At 28.1% G+C, this 17,746-nt stretch overlaps 2 protein-coding genes across 4 annotated transcripts in view; both read right to left on the bottom strand.

Moving 5' to 3' along the window:
* Window positions 1-1,470: 1,470 nt before the first annotated feature.
* On the bottom strand, window positions 1,471-6,067 carry LOC100569915 (serine protease snake-like). Of its 2 annotated transcripts, XM_016807772.2 has the most exons (8): window positions 4,947-6,067; window positions 4,728-4,863; window positions 4,472-4,660; window positions 4,227-4,369; window positions 3,838-3,950; window positions 3,325-3,584; window positions 2,531-2,697; window positions 1,471-1,915 (listed from the first exon to the last, which is right to left on the bottom strand). In XM_016807772.2, the coding sequence occupies exons 1-8, from the start codon at window positions 4,947-4,949 to the stop codon at window positions 1,739-1,741; spliced, it is 1,188 nt and encodes a 395-aa protein (XP_016663261.1). In that variant the 5' UTR covers window positions 4,950-6,067; the 3' UTR covers window positions 1,471-1,738. The 2 variants fall into 2 exon arrangements, with proteins under 2 accessions (XP_016663261.1, XP_003247331.1); XM_003247283.4 differs by having other exon boundaries at window positions 1,472-1,915; window positions 4,728-6,067.
* Window positions 6,068-6,145: 78 nt separating this feature from the next.
* Window positions 6,146-17,746, bottom strand: part of LOC100166365 (venom protease) — a 16,803-nt gene continuing 5,202 nt past the window's right edge. For both annotated transcript variants that reach the window (XM_001944280.5, XM_029490744.1), the window contains exons 2-10: window positions 16,384-16,532; window positions 16,155-16,315; window positions 10,955-11,031; window positions 9,303-9,494; window positions 9,010-9,157; window positions 8,689-8,855; window positions 7,428-7,541; window positions 6,780-6,928; window positions 6,146-6,695 (exon numbers count right to left, since the gene is read on the bottom strand). In XM_001944280.5, coding sequence (XP_001944315.2) covers window positions 6,534-6,695; window positions 6,780-6,928; window positions 7,428-7,541; window positions 8,689-8,855; window positions 9,010-9,157; window positions 9,303-9,494; window positions 10,955-11,031; window positions 16,155-16,315; window positions 16,384-16,512 — 1,299 coding nt within the window. In that variant the 5' untranslated portion in view covers window positions 16,513-16,532 and the 3' untranslated portion in view covers window positions 6,146-6,533. The remainder of the gene's footprint in view (window positions 6,696-6,779; window positions 6,929-7,427; window positions 7,542-8,688; window positions 8,856-9,009; window positions 9,158-9,302; window positions 9,495-10,954; window positions 11,032-16,154; window positions 16,316-16,383; window positions 16,533-17,746) is intronic.

Here is a 17,746-nt window from a genome sequence, read left to right as displayed (position 1 = left end):
ACTCAGAATCGTTTTTCTTATCCAGTGATATTATATCATTGAATTCAAATTTAATACTATCCATTATACAGTGACCCACTTGTAACCTACTGTAGGTACAGCAGAGCGACATACACTTACCCGCCTTTTTTTTTATTAAATTAGTTATTTTAATTTAAGATAAATACATTTTAGTAATTTTAAAGGAGAAAAAGAGATTCAGTGTCTCTTAAAAAAATATTGTTAAAATATTGTCATGTTTGCAACACTTCATGAGATCGGAGCACGTATAGATATTAAGATTAGTTTTAACAGTCCACAGAGATCTAATATATTTATACTGGTACTTACTATATTCAATAGATTAAACATTTCTAAATACTAGAAGAATAAAAAAAGAAATATATTTATTCGATGATAGGTAGGTGTTAATTGAAATTGATTGAATAGGTATACTGAGATACTACAACTATTGACATTGTGATAGGTACCTATCTAATAATACATATTGACATATTGTTCGCAAAGAAAATTATTTGCTAGCATTCAAGAAATCTAAAACTGATTTTATAAATTTTGAATTCAATTTATCCTATTTTATTTTCAGCATGATAACGTCAAGTAAGTTATTCTTGTTTTGACAAGCGAAAAAATGTAGGAAAATAGTAAGTACCTGAAAATTGAAATATAACCTGTAAAATAGTTTTTAGTTTTATAATATTTAACTTTTACAAATCGATTTTTACATAATACCTTACACGTTCCTCTATGTCATGTGGCTTATACCTTCATATTAATATATTATACACCCTTATCAGGCGAAAATTGAGGCACTCAGTAATTAGGTACTCAAATGCAAGACTGGCCATTAACGAGTTAAAAAGTTAAAGTTAAGTTAAAAAATTAATTTAGTTTTAACTTTTTAACTTAACTACCTAGTTACTTTTGGCTTTCCATTAACTTAACTGTTAACTTACTAAATTTCTTCTTTAATGAACGTAAAATAACGAGTTAATTTTTCATTTTTAGAAGTAAGTTAAGTTAATTTATTTTGTTTTTAATTTTACAGCTATAGTTCACTATTTCAGTCTATTTCAAAAAATATTTACCTTAAAAATATTTAAATTATATTGTTTGAAATTAAAAATTTATATCATCCGAATCTAACTTATATGGAAATACTGTAAAAGTATAAACACTATAGTCTATAATTTATTTTTGGGTTGGAAAAAAATTAAGTACGCTAGTGTTGTATACACAAATTAACTTTTTTCAACTCAATAAAAAGTTAACAAAAAGTGTTATTAAATTTTAATTTAACTGAGTTAACCAATAGTTAAATTAACTTTTTGTTATTGGTGCATATTAACTTAACTTAACTTAACTTAACTGATTTAAAAAAAAATCATTGACTTGCCCAGCCTTGCTCAGATGCTATAAAATTCTAATATCTATACTGCACTAAGTTTTATTTTTGTGTTCATACATTATTATTTAAAAACCATTTTTATTAATACATTTTATTACAATAACATTTGGTAGGTGGTAATATACTATAATATACTTATACATTTTTAACTACTACTTAGGGTAGTTGTATAACGTATTATGGGTAGATGTGTGTATAATAATATATACCTAGGTAATATACATATTTTGTAAGTTCCTATGAACACTTCATTTTCCACTCAATATATTCGCTAGGTATAAGACAGACACATAGTACAATTATTTTTGTTGTGTCGTGGTATTGCAATATTCATGGAGACGACTTCCAAACGACTCCATCGATCCAAGACACGTAATTGGACACCCTCGTGTAGACGCCGGGTGCGTTTGGTTCACCACACAGTTTTCCGAACGAAGTAATACCCACTTGCGTGTACATGCACTCAAATTCGGGATGAACAATCTGTAATGGTCCACCAGAATCACCCTAGAAACGTGCAATATTTATAAAACCAATTATATTAAATAGTTTTTTTTTTTTTTTTATAATTGTCAATAAAATCTTATTTGTAGGATAAAAATTTAATACAAGGCGCCTGATAAAATAGCAGTTTAAAAAAATTAAAAATACATAGGCACGATTTTTTTATAAGCATTTAATGTTCGATTATTGACAACATTTATGAAATTAAAAATTAAAAAATGATTCTGCAGTTAAAAATGTATAAAATGTTCATATTTTATAGCTAAGGATTGAACATTTAAAACAAGGTTCCACGTAAATAGGTTATATATAAATTACTTTATTCACAATAATATCATAGGCTGATTGACCATCTTCGATCAGAATCGTTTTTCTCATAAAATATTACAATGATAATATTATATCATTGAATTCAAATTTAACACCATCCATTACAGTGATCCACTTGTAAGTTGTAACCTAATGTGCAGCAGAGCGACACCCACTTACCCACCTTTTTTGAGTTTAATTTAATTAAAAATCACTTACCTAGATTTATTAAAATTGTTCCTAAGATATATTTAGTATTTACAGAAGATCACGTAGATATTCCTGATTATTTAAATTTTATTTGCGTACTTGACAGGTGTCTTTGCCACCTTCTAGTTGTCCGGCACAAATTTGGTTGTTTGGATTTATTCCAAATTTCAAATTTGGACTCGGGGAAGACGAATAACTGCGATTACATTCATTCTGTTCCACCAAATCTAATGATACTTTCATTAAAATATTACTCGTTAGACCAGCTGAAATTAAAACAAATTACCTTTAGTCTATAAATCAATAAAAAGTTTTAACACGTGTATGAAGCCAATCATGTAATGCAGTAATATGACTTCTAACATCTGGTAAACAACTAAATTTAAATTTAAATCCAAAAAGTGCAAAATGTAAAATAAAAAGTTGCTTTAATATTATAACAATTCATAATACAGTGTTATATTGTCATACTAATAAAAAAAGTTGATTAGTAGAAACCGCACTATAATTAATAGTTAAAACTGAAAGTACCTTTAATCATAGATATTTAAGTAAAATTAATTTAAACGTATTCAAAATATAGTTATATTGTATACCGATTATCTACAGCTTACAGGTAATATTATTTTTGACATATTATAAATTAATTTTGTTTTCTAAATGTTAAATAGGTAACTAAAATTTTTATTTGGATGGACCACAAACATATTACTATAGATCCGTAATCTAATTTAACACATCGTCCATAATATATTTTACTATATACTATTTATGCCTACTTTCATTTTTTTGGTTGAATATGATATGTAGCCATGTAGGTATCGACAATTAATTAGAAATTACTTAAAACATTTTACATAATATTCTTAAAGCCGTAAAAAATACATAAAAACCTGAACTAGTTCTTCCCCAACCAATGGCGATTGCTTGTTTAGCGGTTAATTGAACTTCGGTGTTTATGCAAGCCGGAAAGACAAATCGATTGAATTTAACCGGTGTGCTTAGCCGGTACAGACCGATGTCGTTGTACATCGACGGAGGTTTATAACTTGGATGCAAGATCCGCTGGACGATTTCGCGAACCTGAGGGTCTGCAGCACCTCTGTTGGAACCCAAATCGTTGTCACCCAGTAAGGCCCATTTAACTGGGCTTCTGAAGTAAGAGTAACCATTGTATAGTTAACATTCGTTTTAAAATATATCAATAATATGTATATTGGATAAAAAAAATAATATAAATATTAAATATATACCTAGTAGGTAGTAAATTATAAACCAACGTTTAAAAAATTTGATTTTCACTTAATGGAAAAAACAACAAATTCCTTCTTTTTTTAGTCATTAACCCTTTTAATGATTTCTTACAATATAGAGGTTCCTACACGTTATGCAGTAATAATACTTACTTTTTTCCAATTTCGGAACAGTGTGCTGCTGAAAGCACATAACGATCGCTAATCAATGATCCACCACATGACCATTCAACTTTATTGATGTTTTCTCCAAATCCTAAAATAACCTAAATAACCATAAATTACATTTTTAGTAACAGAATAGTGCATGTTAAAAAATCAGCCATATCCCCCCTTGACAAAATCATTTGACCTACCATTTACCTACCACAAACATTGAAATCATTAATGATTATAGAATCCCGAGTGTGACTTGGCCATATACATACATTTTAATCGTAACGAGATAACCACATTTTTATCATGACAATCGAGTATTTTAGTATATTATTCTATTTTTTTGGTTTGATTTTTATTTTGAATAAATTCAAAGATATACTTGCCATGTGAGGAAATTCCATTTCTTCGGCCTCAGTTCCGCCGACGATGGTAAGAAGATTTTCGCTGACAATCTTTTTCGGTCGACAACCGCCAGAATCGATAGTTCCACCGCCTTTAGTAGTCAACGAATAGTATTCTCTACACACTACACGAAATCGACCAAGTCGTGAATTACGGGAGTCGGTACTCAGATTCAAATGCTAATGCCGGTAGCAATAAATAATAATAATGATTATGTTTCACTCACTTTCAGTGGAATTTCTACGTAGACTTTCCCGAGAAGTTGGACAGCACACGATCGGAGTCCGTCCGTGGAACCTGCAAATCTTTGGATAAGCCGCGCGGTCTTCGGCCGCACGAAGAACCACCGGACATTGGTCAATTGGCTTACACGTGTAATCGTCGTTGGTCTTGGTGATCACTTTGCACAACTCATCTGCATAGATAAACGGTTGAAATAAAACCATAAGCATTGCGTGTTAATTCTGGATCATCAATCTCACCGTCCTTCCGGTCCCAGGACTGCGAATCGGCGGAGAACGCGAAAATCAGGGAACACCATAATATGACTGCGCGTTTCGACGACATGTCAAGAACGAGAAAACGCACACACAAACGATGATAGATCACAGGTATGTACTTTATGCGAATCACAGAAGCACGAATGACTTACGGTTATATATACATATGTACATAAACAAATAGGCAATATTATGCTGTACCATTATTGCAATCGAAACGTATAAGCTATTCCGATCTCTGTGAACAGACCGGTTTGCCTAGCTTATAGTACTGTCGGAGAAGTGGTCGATTGGATTTTTTCAATATCCTCCTTTTGCAATACAATGTTCATTGCTTCATGTCATATTATTATTATGTCAAACAGAACATTGTTTTATTATGCACACGAAGTCCTTGGTTTTTTTTTCGGTATGATTTAAGACATTTTCCTAGAAATCACATAACGCATCACGCCGTAACGCATATTATATAGAGTATTGGTAGGTACCTACAGAACATTTGGACAGTTATTATAATATTGTTTTATATTACCTCAAGACCCAAACATCGAAATGAACGATAAGTAGAATTATTATAAGTATTATAATAAATTACATCGAAAAATGTATACCAATCTATAGCTACATTCTTTAAAATTATGGTTTAGTACTGGCAATTATCGAAGACAAGAATTTAAGACCTGATACCATTGCAAATATCGATATCTGTTTCTATATACGTTTATTATTGTTTCAGTGGTAAACCCATCATACTCTAAATCGGTTCATTGCGGAGAACAATACACTACTCAATGCATATTTTGTATTTGTTCTGCTAAGACGTCTTGATGAAACGGATTTGCTTTTTTTAAGTGCCACTTATCTTACTGTTGTGCCTACACTTATGTCGGTTTTGAAACCCGTTTATTGCAAGAACCCCCTTTTTTACTGCAATTATTTAGTGGATAATAAGGGGTGAGCATGTTTGGTGAATCACCCTGTATATATATTATAATTGAAGGGGTCAGTGGATAAAGGTGTTAACTAACATTTTTGAAATTGTTCAAGTTAACATACACTAACACGTTTATCCACTACAACTAATGATTAATTCTTCTTATAACACGTAGGTAACCATAACTATTATTGGTAACTACTAAATTAAAACTTTTCAAATAGTGATATAATGTTTATAACATTATAACACCTTTATTCATGCAATAAAATGCATTTTTGAAAAAAATGTCAGTTAACACTTTTATCCACTGACCCCTTCAATTATCTAAAGAGGTTATATCGATATGATAATATATGCAAGGTATATTATAGTATTCAGTATTTATATATTAAATATATATTTTATACAATCATATTGTTTAACTCAACATTTTATGTTTATGTAACTATATACACAGGTTACATTTAAATTGTATACAATTTAATTATTTTAATTAAAAATATTATGTATAAAAACACATGTTTTCATAGTTACGACAAATGAAGATATTTGTAACTGTAAAAGATACAACAATCCGATGTGAATGTTTTATTTTTATGGAATTTGACAATTTAATGTACTTTATTACTCATTATACTAATCAAGACATATTTGGGCAATGAAATAAGAATTATGAAAGTTTATAGGTAATAACTAATTAGGTATTAACATACCTACTATGGGTAAACAAATAATTTAGTATTAAATAAAATACATAAATACAGTTATTGTTTCCATTAATCAAATAACAGAATAAAATATCATTTAGCTCTATTGCAAATGACTGCTAATATTAAAATAACAAGATTGCATTAGTTGTTTATTCTATTTAAAATCCAATCCATATAGGAAGTTACTTTGGTGTACACGCCCGGATGACCTGGATCACCACATTCGTGAAAACCATAAGAAACAACGCCAATCAAATAAAATTGATTTCTCTTTGACCACATTAAAGGACCTCCGGAATCACCCTAAAACAAATTGGTATAAAAACATAATATTTAACACTTTTTCTAAAATTAATTAACAAAGCTAAAATAAAATAAACTTTATACCCGACAAGAGTCTTTTCCTCCTTCTGGATATCCAGCACATAACACCCTGTCATCGATCACGCTTTTATAATTTGAATATATCTGTTTACATTCTGTTATATTCGATATAGGAATTTGAACTTCCATCAAGGACGTTGAATTCTTCTCATCTAAATAATAGTAATATTTATTTTTACAAGCTTTACGTAACCATTTAATTCAGCGCATATGGGTATATTGTAGCCGCGACCGAATGTATAATAAAATATAATGAGTTTACTTCCTAAACTTTATTATACAGTAATTGCTATATTTGTTAACCGCCTTTAATTATCATTAATTTATAGTGAATCAATAAATATAATTTATTGATAACAGTAAATTAACTATTTTTTCGGAATATATATATCTTCAAAATAGTATAATGTTCTCTACACAATATAATATGTTTTCTAAATAAAAAAAACTAGGTAGGTACATTAATTAAAGACATACATATTATATGTTTTTTTATTAAGTTGATGAATTATTTAAAAGAAATAAATGCCTGGATACTATTTACTAGGTATTGATACCAACTGTGATTTAATAAATGTTAAATACCTACATATATTTGACTGTAAATTATTTCTATGTAATTCTATGGAAAGTATATAATACTTTAATTACTTTTTTGAGGTACAGCATTGATACTTCCCCAGCCGATAACAAATGGTATATTTTTTGATTTTTCCACATTGTTCATATCCAGTAATGTTGGTAAGCAAATCGGTTGGATCAATTCTTCAAAAATAAATTAATATTTAATACATAATACCTATATAATAGTCTATAAATACTAAGGAGAAGATTTATTTTAATTTTGAATGCATTTTCATAAACTATTTAGTATTTTATTTGATGCGTTTATGTATAATAAAATAATTTTATGACATTTATTATAATAATAATGTAGAGACAAATGAATCTTCAATGACATAATAGACCTTAACCATGGTTATATTATCTAATGAAGAGTTTCCCACTTTCCCAACTGGTGTGCCGCCATACATTGATGTGCTGTGAGGCCTCCATAGGTGTACTGCGAAATGTTATGATTATGAATAATGGACTCTCTTATCGAGGATTATCTTGAATTCTTAATAAATAGTTATGAATAGAACTTTGAAGCAGTGGCGCAACTTGATAATAAGTGGCCTATGTGAACATTTCTAGGTTGGGGCCCTTACCTAATAGATAATAAAAATAAAAAACAGCCATACCTTATTATAACTCTAAAAAATATTTTTTTCTATATAATAACATTTCATAGTTCATAATTATTAGTTATAACTTATAGGTATATACCTAATTTTAGACAGATTTCTCGCATAGGCACTCGTAATTCGAATTCTCTAAACTCAAGAATATTGAGTAGTATTATTAATATTAATATTTATTAATATTTATTGTTATTGTATTAAAATATAATATAATATGCGTATATTACAAATTATGTAATAATGAGTATCATGGTATATGAGATCACGGGGTCTCCTCAAAACCAGGAGCCTCTCTGAAATGCACACCAAACACTCCCAATAATTGCACCAGTGCTTGGACGACGACATGAGCGAGTGCTTGCTACAATTCGTCCACGGAAACTTATAATGAAGGGAAATTTCTCACTAGGACTAGATTTTTATAAAGTCGCAATGTAAAATGCATTAAATTATGCATTTTACATGAATTTTCCTAACCTAATATTAAAATTAAAATGAATATATACATATATGTATAATACAATGTCAAGTACTCAAGTGTACCACGGCTAAATATGGGCTGGGATTAGTGTGCTGTGAGGGAAAAAGGTTGAGAAACGCTGATGTAATGACTGACAGGAAATAGCCCAAAATACAAACATTTTATCTGATGATATTTTTAAACTCACCATTAAAAGTAATACTATTTTTCAATACCAGTATTGCAAGGTTATTGATGATTTTTTTTGAATCGTACCCCTCGTGGTTTATAATACGTTTGATCGGAACATCTAATGGTAATGCCCCGTCATCGACCATGGGATCCAAATCCAACTCACCTAAGCGTGCCACAGTCCTGTTAGAATATTTAAAAATAATTTTAAAAAAGGTACCTACCTACTTATCAGTGTTTCACAAGTGTTATATGGCAAATACATTTTATTCTCAAATTATAATTTAAAATACGGATGGACAGAAATTACAACTATGAACTTATTTGATTTACTTACAATATGTTTAGCCCAGTGTTGGCCACACATGTGGAGGCAGTTAAGATGTGTTTATTGGAAATTAATGTACCACCACAATGCCATTCAATAGAATCATTTTTTTTTTGTGAATTTTTGTATCCTAGGGCTACCATCCATGGCCAAGCACCTGAGAACTCGTTATTATTCAATAAATACAAAGATTATATTAAAGATTAAATTTGGTACTAAATAATTTTATATTATATTAAAGGAGATACCTAAATATAATCATAACAGTTTAGCTGAAATCTATGGTTATAACATATTCTTACCTAATTGTGATTCACTTCCACCAAGTATCCGAAAATTTGGGGCCATTCTTTTGCCACATGTGACTTGTGCTGTCAATTTAGATGACGTAACGTTACTCTTTTCTTTTATAGTAATTTTATCCTTTGGTTTTGTTGATGCAAACTCTAAATTTGAAGCGGTTAACTTTATTTTACCTACTGGTACAGTTGAATCTGAAAATTAGACAGCTAATAATACAATTATAAATACAACATTTAAACTAACCCTTGGTTATTGATTATATGTGTAGTCATTATAGTCATTCTAAGTTTTAATCCTTCAATATAAAATAAACGTATATAATACCATAGCGTGGTTCAGTAGATGTACATTGTACAACTTCTTCCCCTACACCCTTTTAATATTTTATTTCGAATTTAAACCAGGGTCAAAAATCTTTATAGAGAGCCATATTAAATATGGGAAAACTTAGTTCAGGTGCAGTATTATAATATTATGTTTTTATTATTATATAATATAATATCGATTTGCATAATATAGAATATTTATTTAATTTGTCATCACGAGAACAATACAATTGGGTTAAAAAGCATACAAAAATAGCACAACCACTGTACGTCGTTGATCCAAAGAGATGTGTTGACTAAAATAAATAATCTTTCGAATGTTTAACCCTCTAATATCAACAGCAGTAAGAAGGGTCGGTGTTCTGGAGTATTAAACTATAGAAGCCTGTACCTGGCGTCCTTTTTACATATTTTTCGTCGGTACGTTATTACTATTCAGTTAACTATATGTCAAATTCATCGATGGATAATTAATGTCCGTGGTTTACAATTTTTGCAAATTTTCTTTTTTTGATTCAAATCATATTATGTTTTTATTAGTTAAAACTTATTTATTATATAAATTAGATTATTAATATTTTTCGATAATAATTAAACTTCTATATTATATCGATTAAATTACCTAATCATGATGGGGGGAGGGTAGGTTTTTGAAGTTTTCGATTTAGTTATAATCAGAAAGACTATAATACCGAACGACTGTTAACCAAGAATCAAAAAAAGTGACCAATGTTCCTTTTAAATATTATCATATTAATTATTTAGATACCTATTAATAACTAATAAGTATTATTTGTTAATTGTTATTTGTTTCTATCAACTATGATTTTATAAATAGTTTATTTTTTTATTGAGCCCTTTGGCATCATGGCCATTGGGAGTTTATCGTTTTATTTATTTTTTTCAAAGGTTTTACAATAATTGGTGTGGGTGACTTTTTTTATAATTTGTTCTATGATATTACAAAGTATAATGTGTATTATGTATATCTGATATATCAATAACAAACTTTTAATTATATTTTCTGTTATATGAATCATTATAATTTATATTAATTCCTTATAAATTATAGCATGTAAACATCTTGAAGTAAACTATATTCCTAATAAGTAATAGGTACAAAATAAATTATGTTTGTCACATATAATATTATAATATATTATATAATTGTATTATGTTTGCAATAATAAAGAAAACAATTGCTACTTAATACCACGTTTTGGTAAACATAGATTGTTAGTAAAATATAATTTTAAATTATGAAATATGAAATATTTCACAATTTTATATTTCTTGACATTTTCAAATACTATACAAATACTCACCGTTACAGGGCAGAGTCGTTATCAATCCGATCATGAGGGTCACGAAAATAAAACATTGTTCTTTCCTCATGTTAAAACTGTAAATTAAAATTATTTCTATTATGAAGTATGAATATTATAACCCAATTAAAAAGTACTGTTATATACATGACTGCATACAAATTGAGTCCCAATTATTTTTTTTAGAACGAATTGATAAAAATATTAAAATAGTGAAGTGTAATTTTAAATATAATACAAATTGAGTTCATTTATTACTTAATACTAACCAACAAACTTTTTTAAAAAAACCTCTTCCTTCCCATTTTTACAGACTAAGGACTGTCGGTAACAAAACATTCTACAGGTGTGGTTAAAATGTTTTTTTTTTAATGTTATTCTTAAATATTTTATTAGAGTATAATAATGTATAGGTATAATATACATGTTACTTTTGTAGTTATGTATAAATCCATTAATACATAATGATAATATGTAATGATTGATGATTTAATTGCATTTTTATATTTGTAAACATTTAAGTGATAACATTGTACATATGCATATCGTGTATTATATAGTCATTAAAATTATAAAAACGATATCACGTACGCGACTATAATAGTCGTCTCCATATTATATTATGCTTTAGTTTACTCGAAATAATCCTCTGATTAAATTAGTACCTATATTATTTTTTTATGATGAAATTATGAACGCCGTATAACTACCGGCCAACGTCATGATTCTCCACTTTTGATTGGGACATTTTTTCTCCATAATCAATTTTAAAATAATAATGTTATCCAACACCAGTGGCGCCGAACCTATAACCCAAGAGGGGCGACCGCCCCCCTTTTTTTCAGTGGGTGGGGTCGTGGGGATCCGTGGGTGCCCCAGCAAACTACTTATGAATTATGTTCGTAATAAGCTATTAATGTATACATATGCAGCACTAAAGCAAGCGTAAACGGAGATGGTGGTCCGTATAACTTTTTACTTGCCCCCCCCCCCTTTTAAAATATAGTTCGGCGCCACTGTCCAACACCTAATAAGTAGATAACTACGAGTTGGAGTAAAGGTAAGGCGAAGCGATGAAATATTTGATTGGATAGTGCGTATCAAAAAACTGTGATATTATTGTTTATTGTGTTGATCAATTTACTATTTATAGATTATTTTTATTTCATTAATTCACATTTCATGATATTTCTATACTACCTACCAATATATTCGTCTCTTAAATTCAAATTAATCTTTTAATTGTTCATTTTCCATTTTTAAACAGATAAGAATTAAAAATATAAAACATAATGCTAATTTGGAATTTCATCTGCATACGTTTTCACTCAATTTTTATACTAAATCAATATTAATTAATATCTTCAATATCTACTGAACAGGTTAAGCTTACTAACATTTAACTACCTAGGTATCTGATATGGTATTTTACTACATTTTCTAAATGTATGTTTGAACTATTATTCCACAATAAAGAAACTTTTACAAGGTATTCGTTTTCGTTATTCATTCGAAGAGACAAGATGCCTTTAATTATTATTGTATTGAAATATATCAATGCATATTTAAGTAGAATACAGTATAAATAAGAATATAAGATACCCGAGTAGATTTATCTCCTCCGTGGATTATGTCGACGTTTGTATTCGTATACTTCTCGATGGGCATCAAGTCTGTTGGCAATAGATAGTAACCAGACAAGCCAAAATCAATGAATTATTATATAATTATTACAAACTATCATGTGAATAACCATTTATAACTGCTTCGAAGAACGCCATCAAAAATGTTAAGACGGACCAACAGCTCGTTATTTTAAACATCTATAGACGAATCAGTGTACGTGAACACCTTGTACCGAACACTGAAATTTTGGAGGGGTGATACTATTTTTCTTGTTGTTAAACTAGAAATTTTAATTTGACTACAATTATTATGAATAATTAGAGAGGGGAGAAATAATTACATGATTAAATTACCTGTGGCCATAACACCTAATAAATGTTATCTTCACAAAGTTATCCGCGTCGAAATTCTCAGATATATTAATAATGGTATGTCAATACCAACTTCAATATTATTTTTATTTTTATATATTGGTACTCCTGTAGAGCCCTGAAGGTAACAAATTAAATAAAATATTATATATAAATATATTAAAACATTATGAGGTTGAATTATTTAGACATTTCGCTGTGAGCCTATGACTATAATTAATAGCGTATGATGGAACCAATATTAGCATATTATTATATTAAACATGAAACATTTTATTTTACAGTAGGTAGTAAGTATACAGTAGGTAACCTATTCTCATTGGAGAAATCAATTATCTGTAAATAGTTTTTAATTTTAAGTTACATTTTTTTTTAAATTTATTATGAAAGAAACCGTCACATAGTCATATAGGTATTTACCACAGTAAATCGAGCTGCACTTGAAACCATTTAAACTTTATTTTTAAATGTGATGTGCCTATAACTTTCCAAATTAAATATATCTGACAGCAGTCCTTACTCCTTACCTACCCAATACTATTTTAACTATAGTAGAATAATTATTGGCAGTACCATATTATACAATATTATAGAGTATTAACCTTGTATTTAATTTTCAGCTCTACAAAATATAAATCTATATAAATATAGCAAAATAAAATGAGGAAAAATCACACTCTAAACGATCGGTACTCATTTCCTTGTTTATGTTCACCGTAATTTATGATTCTGAAACGTAATATATTATAATCAAGAATAACATTATTATTATAAAATCTGTAAGATTATATTGTTGGAATAACTGTATCAATATTAATGTATATCCAATCAATTACAAACAATTAGAGATGAATAAATTAGTTGCGAAATGAAATATAGTACCTACCTATATATAATGTGTATGAAGTAATAAAATATTAAATTCAACTATATATGGATAATTCATACTATTATTATCTATCTTAATCAGTAATCTGCGTAATTATGGGTATTGAAAATCGTTAAGTGTAGGCACTACGTCATGACATGTACTTACTAAGTGAACATTATATCGTTTCATTTATAAACCTAGTCAATCAAGTTATCGTATATGTTCAGTTTATAATAGTTCTATGAAAATGTTTAAATCAAAATCGGTACATATTTAAATAATTTTCGAAGGGAAACTTCTTTTTGCAGGTACCTACCTAGAAAATAAATTTAACGTATATCTGTAAAGTTCGTCTGCAACGTTCGGCCATAATACCAGCTGTTTCGAATAAATATTGTGTTAATACTAAATTATTCGTTTTTTGTTAGAATTTTTATGTGTTTATCATAGTAGTCAGTGGTTTAATTTACTAATAATAAAACTTAAGTTATAATTTTTAGTAATAATGGAAATTAAAAAACTATTTTTTTTATTATTATTATTCTATAATATATACGATGATAACTTTTGCAGCTAATCAAATTGAAATTGTGTTTTTTGGTAAAAAAATAATTACTACTTATATTATAATATTTTTCTAAAAACTGAAATGTTTTTTTTTGTTCCTGATAAAACTATGGCTTTTTAACACTTATTTTTACTTAAAATAATATAAATACAATTTATTATTATTATTTATTATTATATGCTAGTTTTTCTTACATATATTGTGTTCATATTATGTACTTCATGCTCTATCGAAAATAAGTCTTCTTATTTTTTCTGGTTTTATAAAAAACAAATAATAATAAAGGCACATACATATAATTATTATTGAATATTACGCATTTACGTTTGATATTATGATGGTAAAAATTATGAGTGGCAATCAAATGCTGATTATTTTCACATTTCACGTTAAATTATCATCGTATAAGAGAAAATTGTCCTTAGTATGAATAATAAACACCTTGGACTTGACATTACAAACCTGATTTTAATTACTGTATTCGTCCTTCATTTTTTGATTATCCCATTATAAAAGTTATTTTTCTTTGTACAATTGCTGTATACAGGGCGGTGTTATAACGAAAAATAAAAATATATCCACAAGGTTATCTTTATAAAAATAAGTCATAATGCCACTGCAATGGTCTCTCACGGTTATTAAATTAAAATCGGTAGTGTTAAAATTGTTAATAATTTCATATAAAGAAAATCTTCAAACTCTAAAAAATGTGTGAAAAAAAGTTGTAGAACACCTCTGCTGTTACTGCCTTGCCGTGTTGGTGTTGTTGTGATCAAGATAATAATATTCTCACATTCATAAAATAATATTATAAAATCCGAAACCTGTTTTTTATGTGTGACGTTGGCCACCGCATACTTGGTCTTCGTATGTGTGACGTAGTGCAACTTTTTATTTTTAAATATTATTATGTTGTGAATTGTGATAGGGTGACCACTGACCATAATATTATTATATTTATAGAAAAAAAACGGGACAAACAGTTTTGGTTCAACACTAAAAAAACAACTAAATAAATAAAACAAATAAATTGTTTAATCATTTTAATTTTTTTAAAGATATTTAGCAGCAGATAATTATTGCTTGTTAGCTGAGGTGTGTTATTAGAAATGGTGACGGTCATACTGATTCATAATAATTACACATTGCATATAATATTACAGTACAATACATTGCAATAGTCTATCAGCACTCGACTCTCATTACACAAAAACTGTTAAGTGGGGACTTTTTTCTAAAAAACGCGAGGAAAAGTTTCCCGTTTAAGTTTGTCGGTACAAGAAGAGATGCTCTGAAAATAGACAGTCCAAACAATTAATGTATTATATTATGGCACGTCATTAGTCATTACATATTAGGTATTATTGTTTTTATCCATCACAAGCAATTGACAACCTCCTATTCTCAAGATAATTTAATTTGAATCTTAAATATAAAACTCATTTTTGAACAATGAATAAATGTTATCACTCAAATACATAAATATCTGGACATTATTTTCATCTAAATCTAAATTATTATATATTTTTATTGTTTTTATACAATATATTATGTCATGTGGTTATAAAATAAATTAAATTAATACTAAAATATATAGTATATTATGTACTAGATTAGGTAAAATATCTGTCCACAAGTAAATTCTACATGGTATAATCGTGTAGAGTCAACGCACACTATAGACTGTAGATACATTTTGATAGTTTCTTTAAACCAAGTTTATAGACAATTTTAAAATTGGTACTTTCAATTTATAAAACTCACTTATTGTTTATTTTCTCTACGATCCAGTCAACGAATGACGTGACTTTGGTATATACTCCCGGTTGATTTAGTTCACCACACGATATAAATCCATAAGAAACTATTCCCATTAAATAGTACTGGTCACCTTTTGACCACATTAAAGGTCCTCCAGCATCATCCTAAGATCAATTGGAAATAAATAAACGAACATACCTTTTTTATATGTACACATCAAAAAGTCAAATACCCCACAAGAGTCTTTTCCTCCTTCCTGGTATCCAGCGCATAGAACTCGGTCGTCAATCACATTGTATCCACCGGAATACGCTTCTTTACATTTCGAGATGTCTGTTAATGGAATTTGAACTTCCATCATAGCAGTATTGCGTGGTTCACCTGAATAAATACAGTAATTTTATTTTATACGCATACCGATTTGATAATTTCAACGTAATACTAGAGGTGACAAGACATTTGTTTAGTAAATTGTAAATAAAAACATCACATATATGTGATATTGTATACAATATAATATTGTATGGTCTATTAATTTTTTTTAGTTTACTCTTAATTTCAATTATTTTAAATTAGCCATAAAAATGAAACGGATCAATTTACTATGCATATTTAAAAATATTAAAATATTAGTTACAATACATATACTACAATTTATATTATACCAATAAATTGTGATTGATTTTTTCCCAATCGTTATATTATTATAAATTATGATACATGATGATTTATTATATTTTAATGATATTTGAAGATTATCCATGAACAAACATCCCAGAAAAATCCAATCGATATTATGGTCAAACGTTATATTATTATGTAAAAAATTATTTAAGTAAAAAGTATACACGATATTACGATGAGATAATAGTTTAAATCAGGGCTTCAAAACGTTTTCATAACGTTACGAGTAAACGTTAAACGATTCAAAAAACGATTGAAATCGATAACGGATAACATATCGGTAAACGACAAACGATTAAAACGAATAACGGATAACATATCGGTAAACGACAAACGATTTTTCAAGAGTCAAGACTAGTGTTTCATAAAGTTTAAAGTTTAAACGTTATAAATAATTAATATTTAAAACGTTTAAACGTTAAACGGAACATTTTATAAACGTTTAAATTCTTTATAACGTTAAACGATAAAATATAAATCGATCATAACATTAATTAATATCATATATAACGTTAAACGCTAAATCGATCATAACGTTTAATATCATATAACGTTAAACGCTAAATTTATCATAACGTTTAATATCATATAACGTTAAACAGTAATTTGGTCATAACGTTTGATATCCATATAACGGTAAACGGTATTATTTTTTTTTGATTTAAAACTTACAATGTCCGTAAACAGCTCAAAAGTTTTTTATACACAAATTTTCACGCATTTTTACCAAACAAATAAAATTTTATTGATATTTATAGAAAAAAAAAATTAAAAAAAAATTGAAAAATGACAATGTCCGTAAGCAACTCAAAAAGAGTCAAGTTATTTTCAAATTTTTATCGTGTATAGAAATTTCTAATATAAACATTCAGTGAAATTTTCAAGTATCTACAGTCATTCGTTTTTTAATT

This window comes from Acyrthosiphon pisum, chromosome A2 (assembly GCF_005508785.2).
Source record: "Acyrthosiphon pisum isolate AL4f chromosome A2, pea_aphid_22Mar2018_4r6ur, whole genome shotgun sequence".
In the NCBI taxonomy this organism is placed as follows: Eukaryota; Metazoa; Arthropoda; class Insecta; order Hemiptera; family Aphididae; genus Acyrthosiphon; species Acyrthosiphon pisum.
This window is presented reverse-complemented; position numbering and strand designations above follow the sequence as displayed.

What these genes read in the sequence shown, in the direction of transcription:
- LOC100569915 (XM_016807772.2), bottom strand. An exon ending in ACGTAGAAATTCCACTGAAA is followed by an intron (nt 4,370 to 4,471) that starts GTGAGTGAAACA and finishes GATTTCGTGTAG; the next exon opens with TGTGTAGAGAATACTATTCG. An exon ending in AAATGGAATTTCCTCACATG is followed by an intron (nt 3,951 to 4,226) that starts GCAAGTATATCT and finishes ATGGTTATTTAG; the next exon opens with GTTATTTTAGGATTTGGAGA.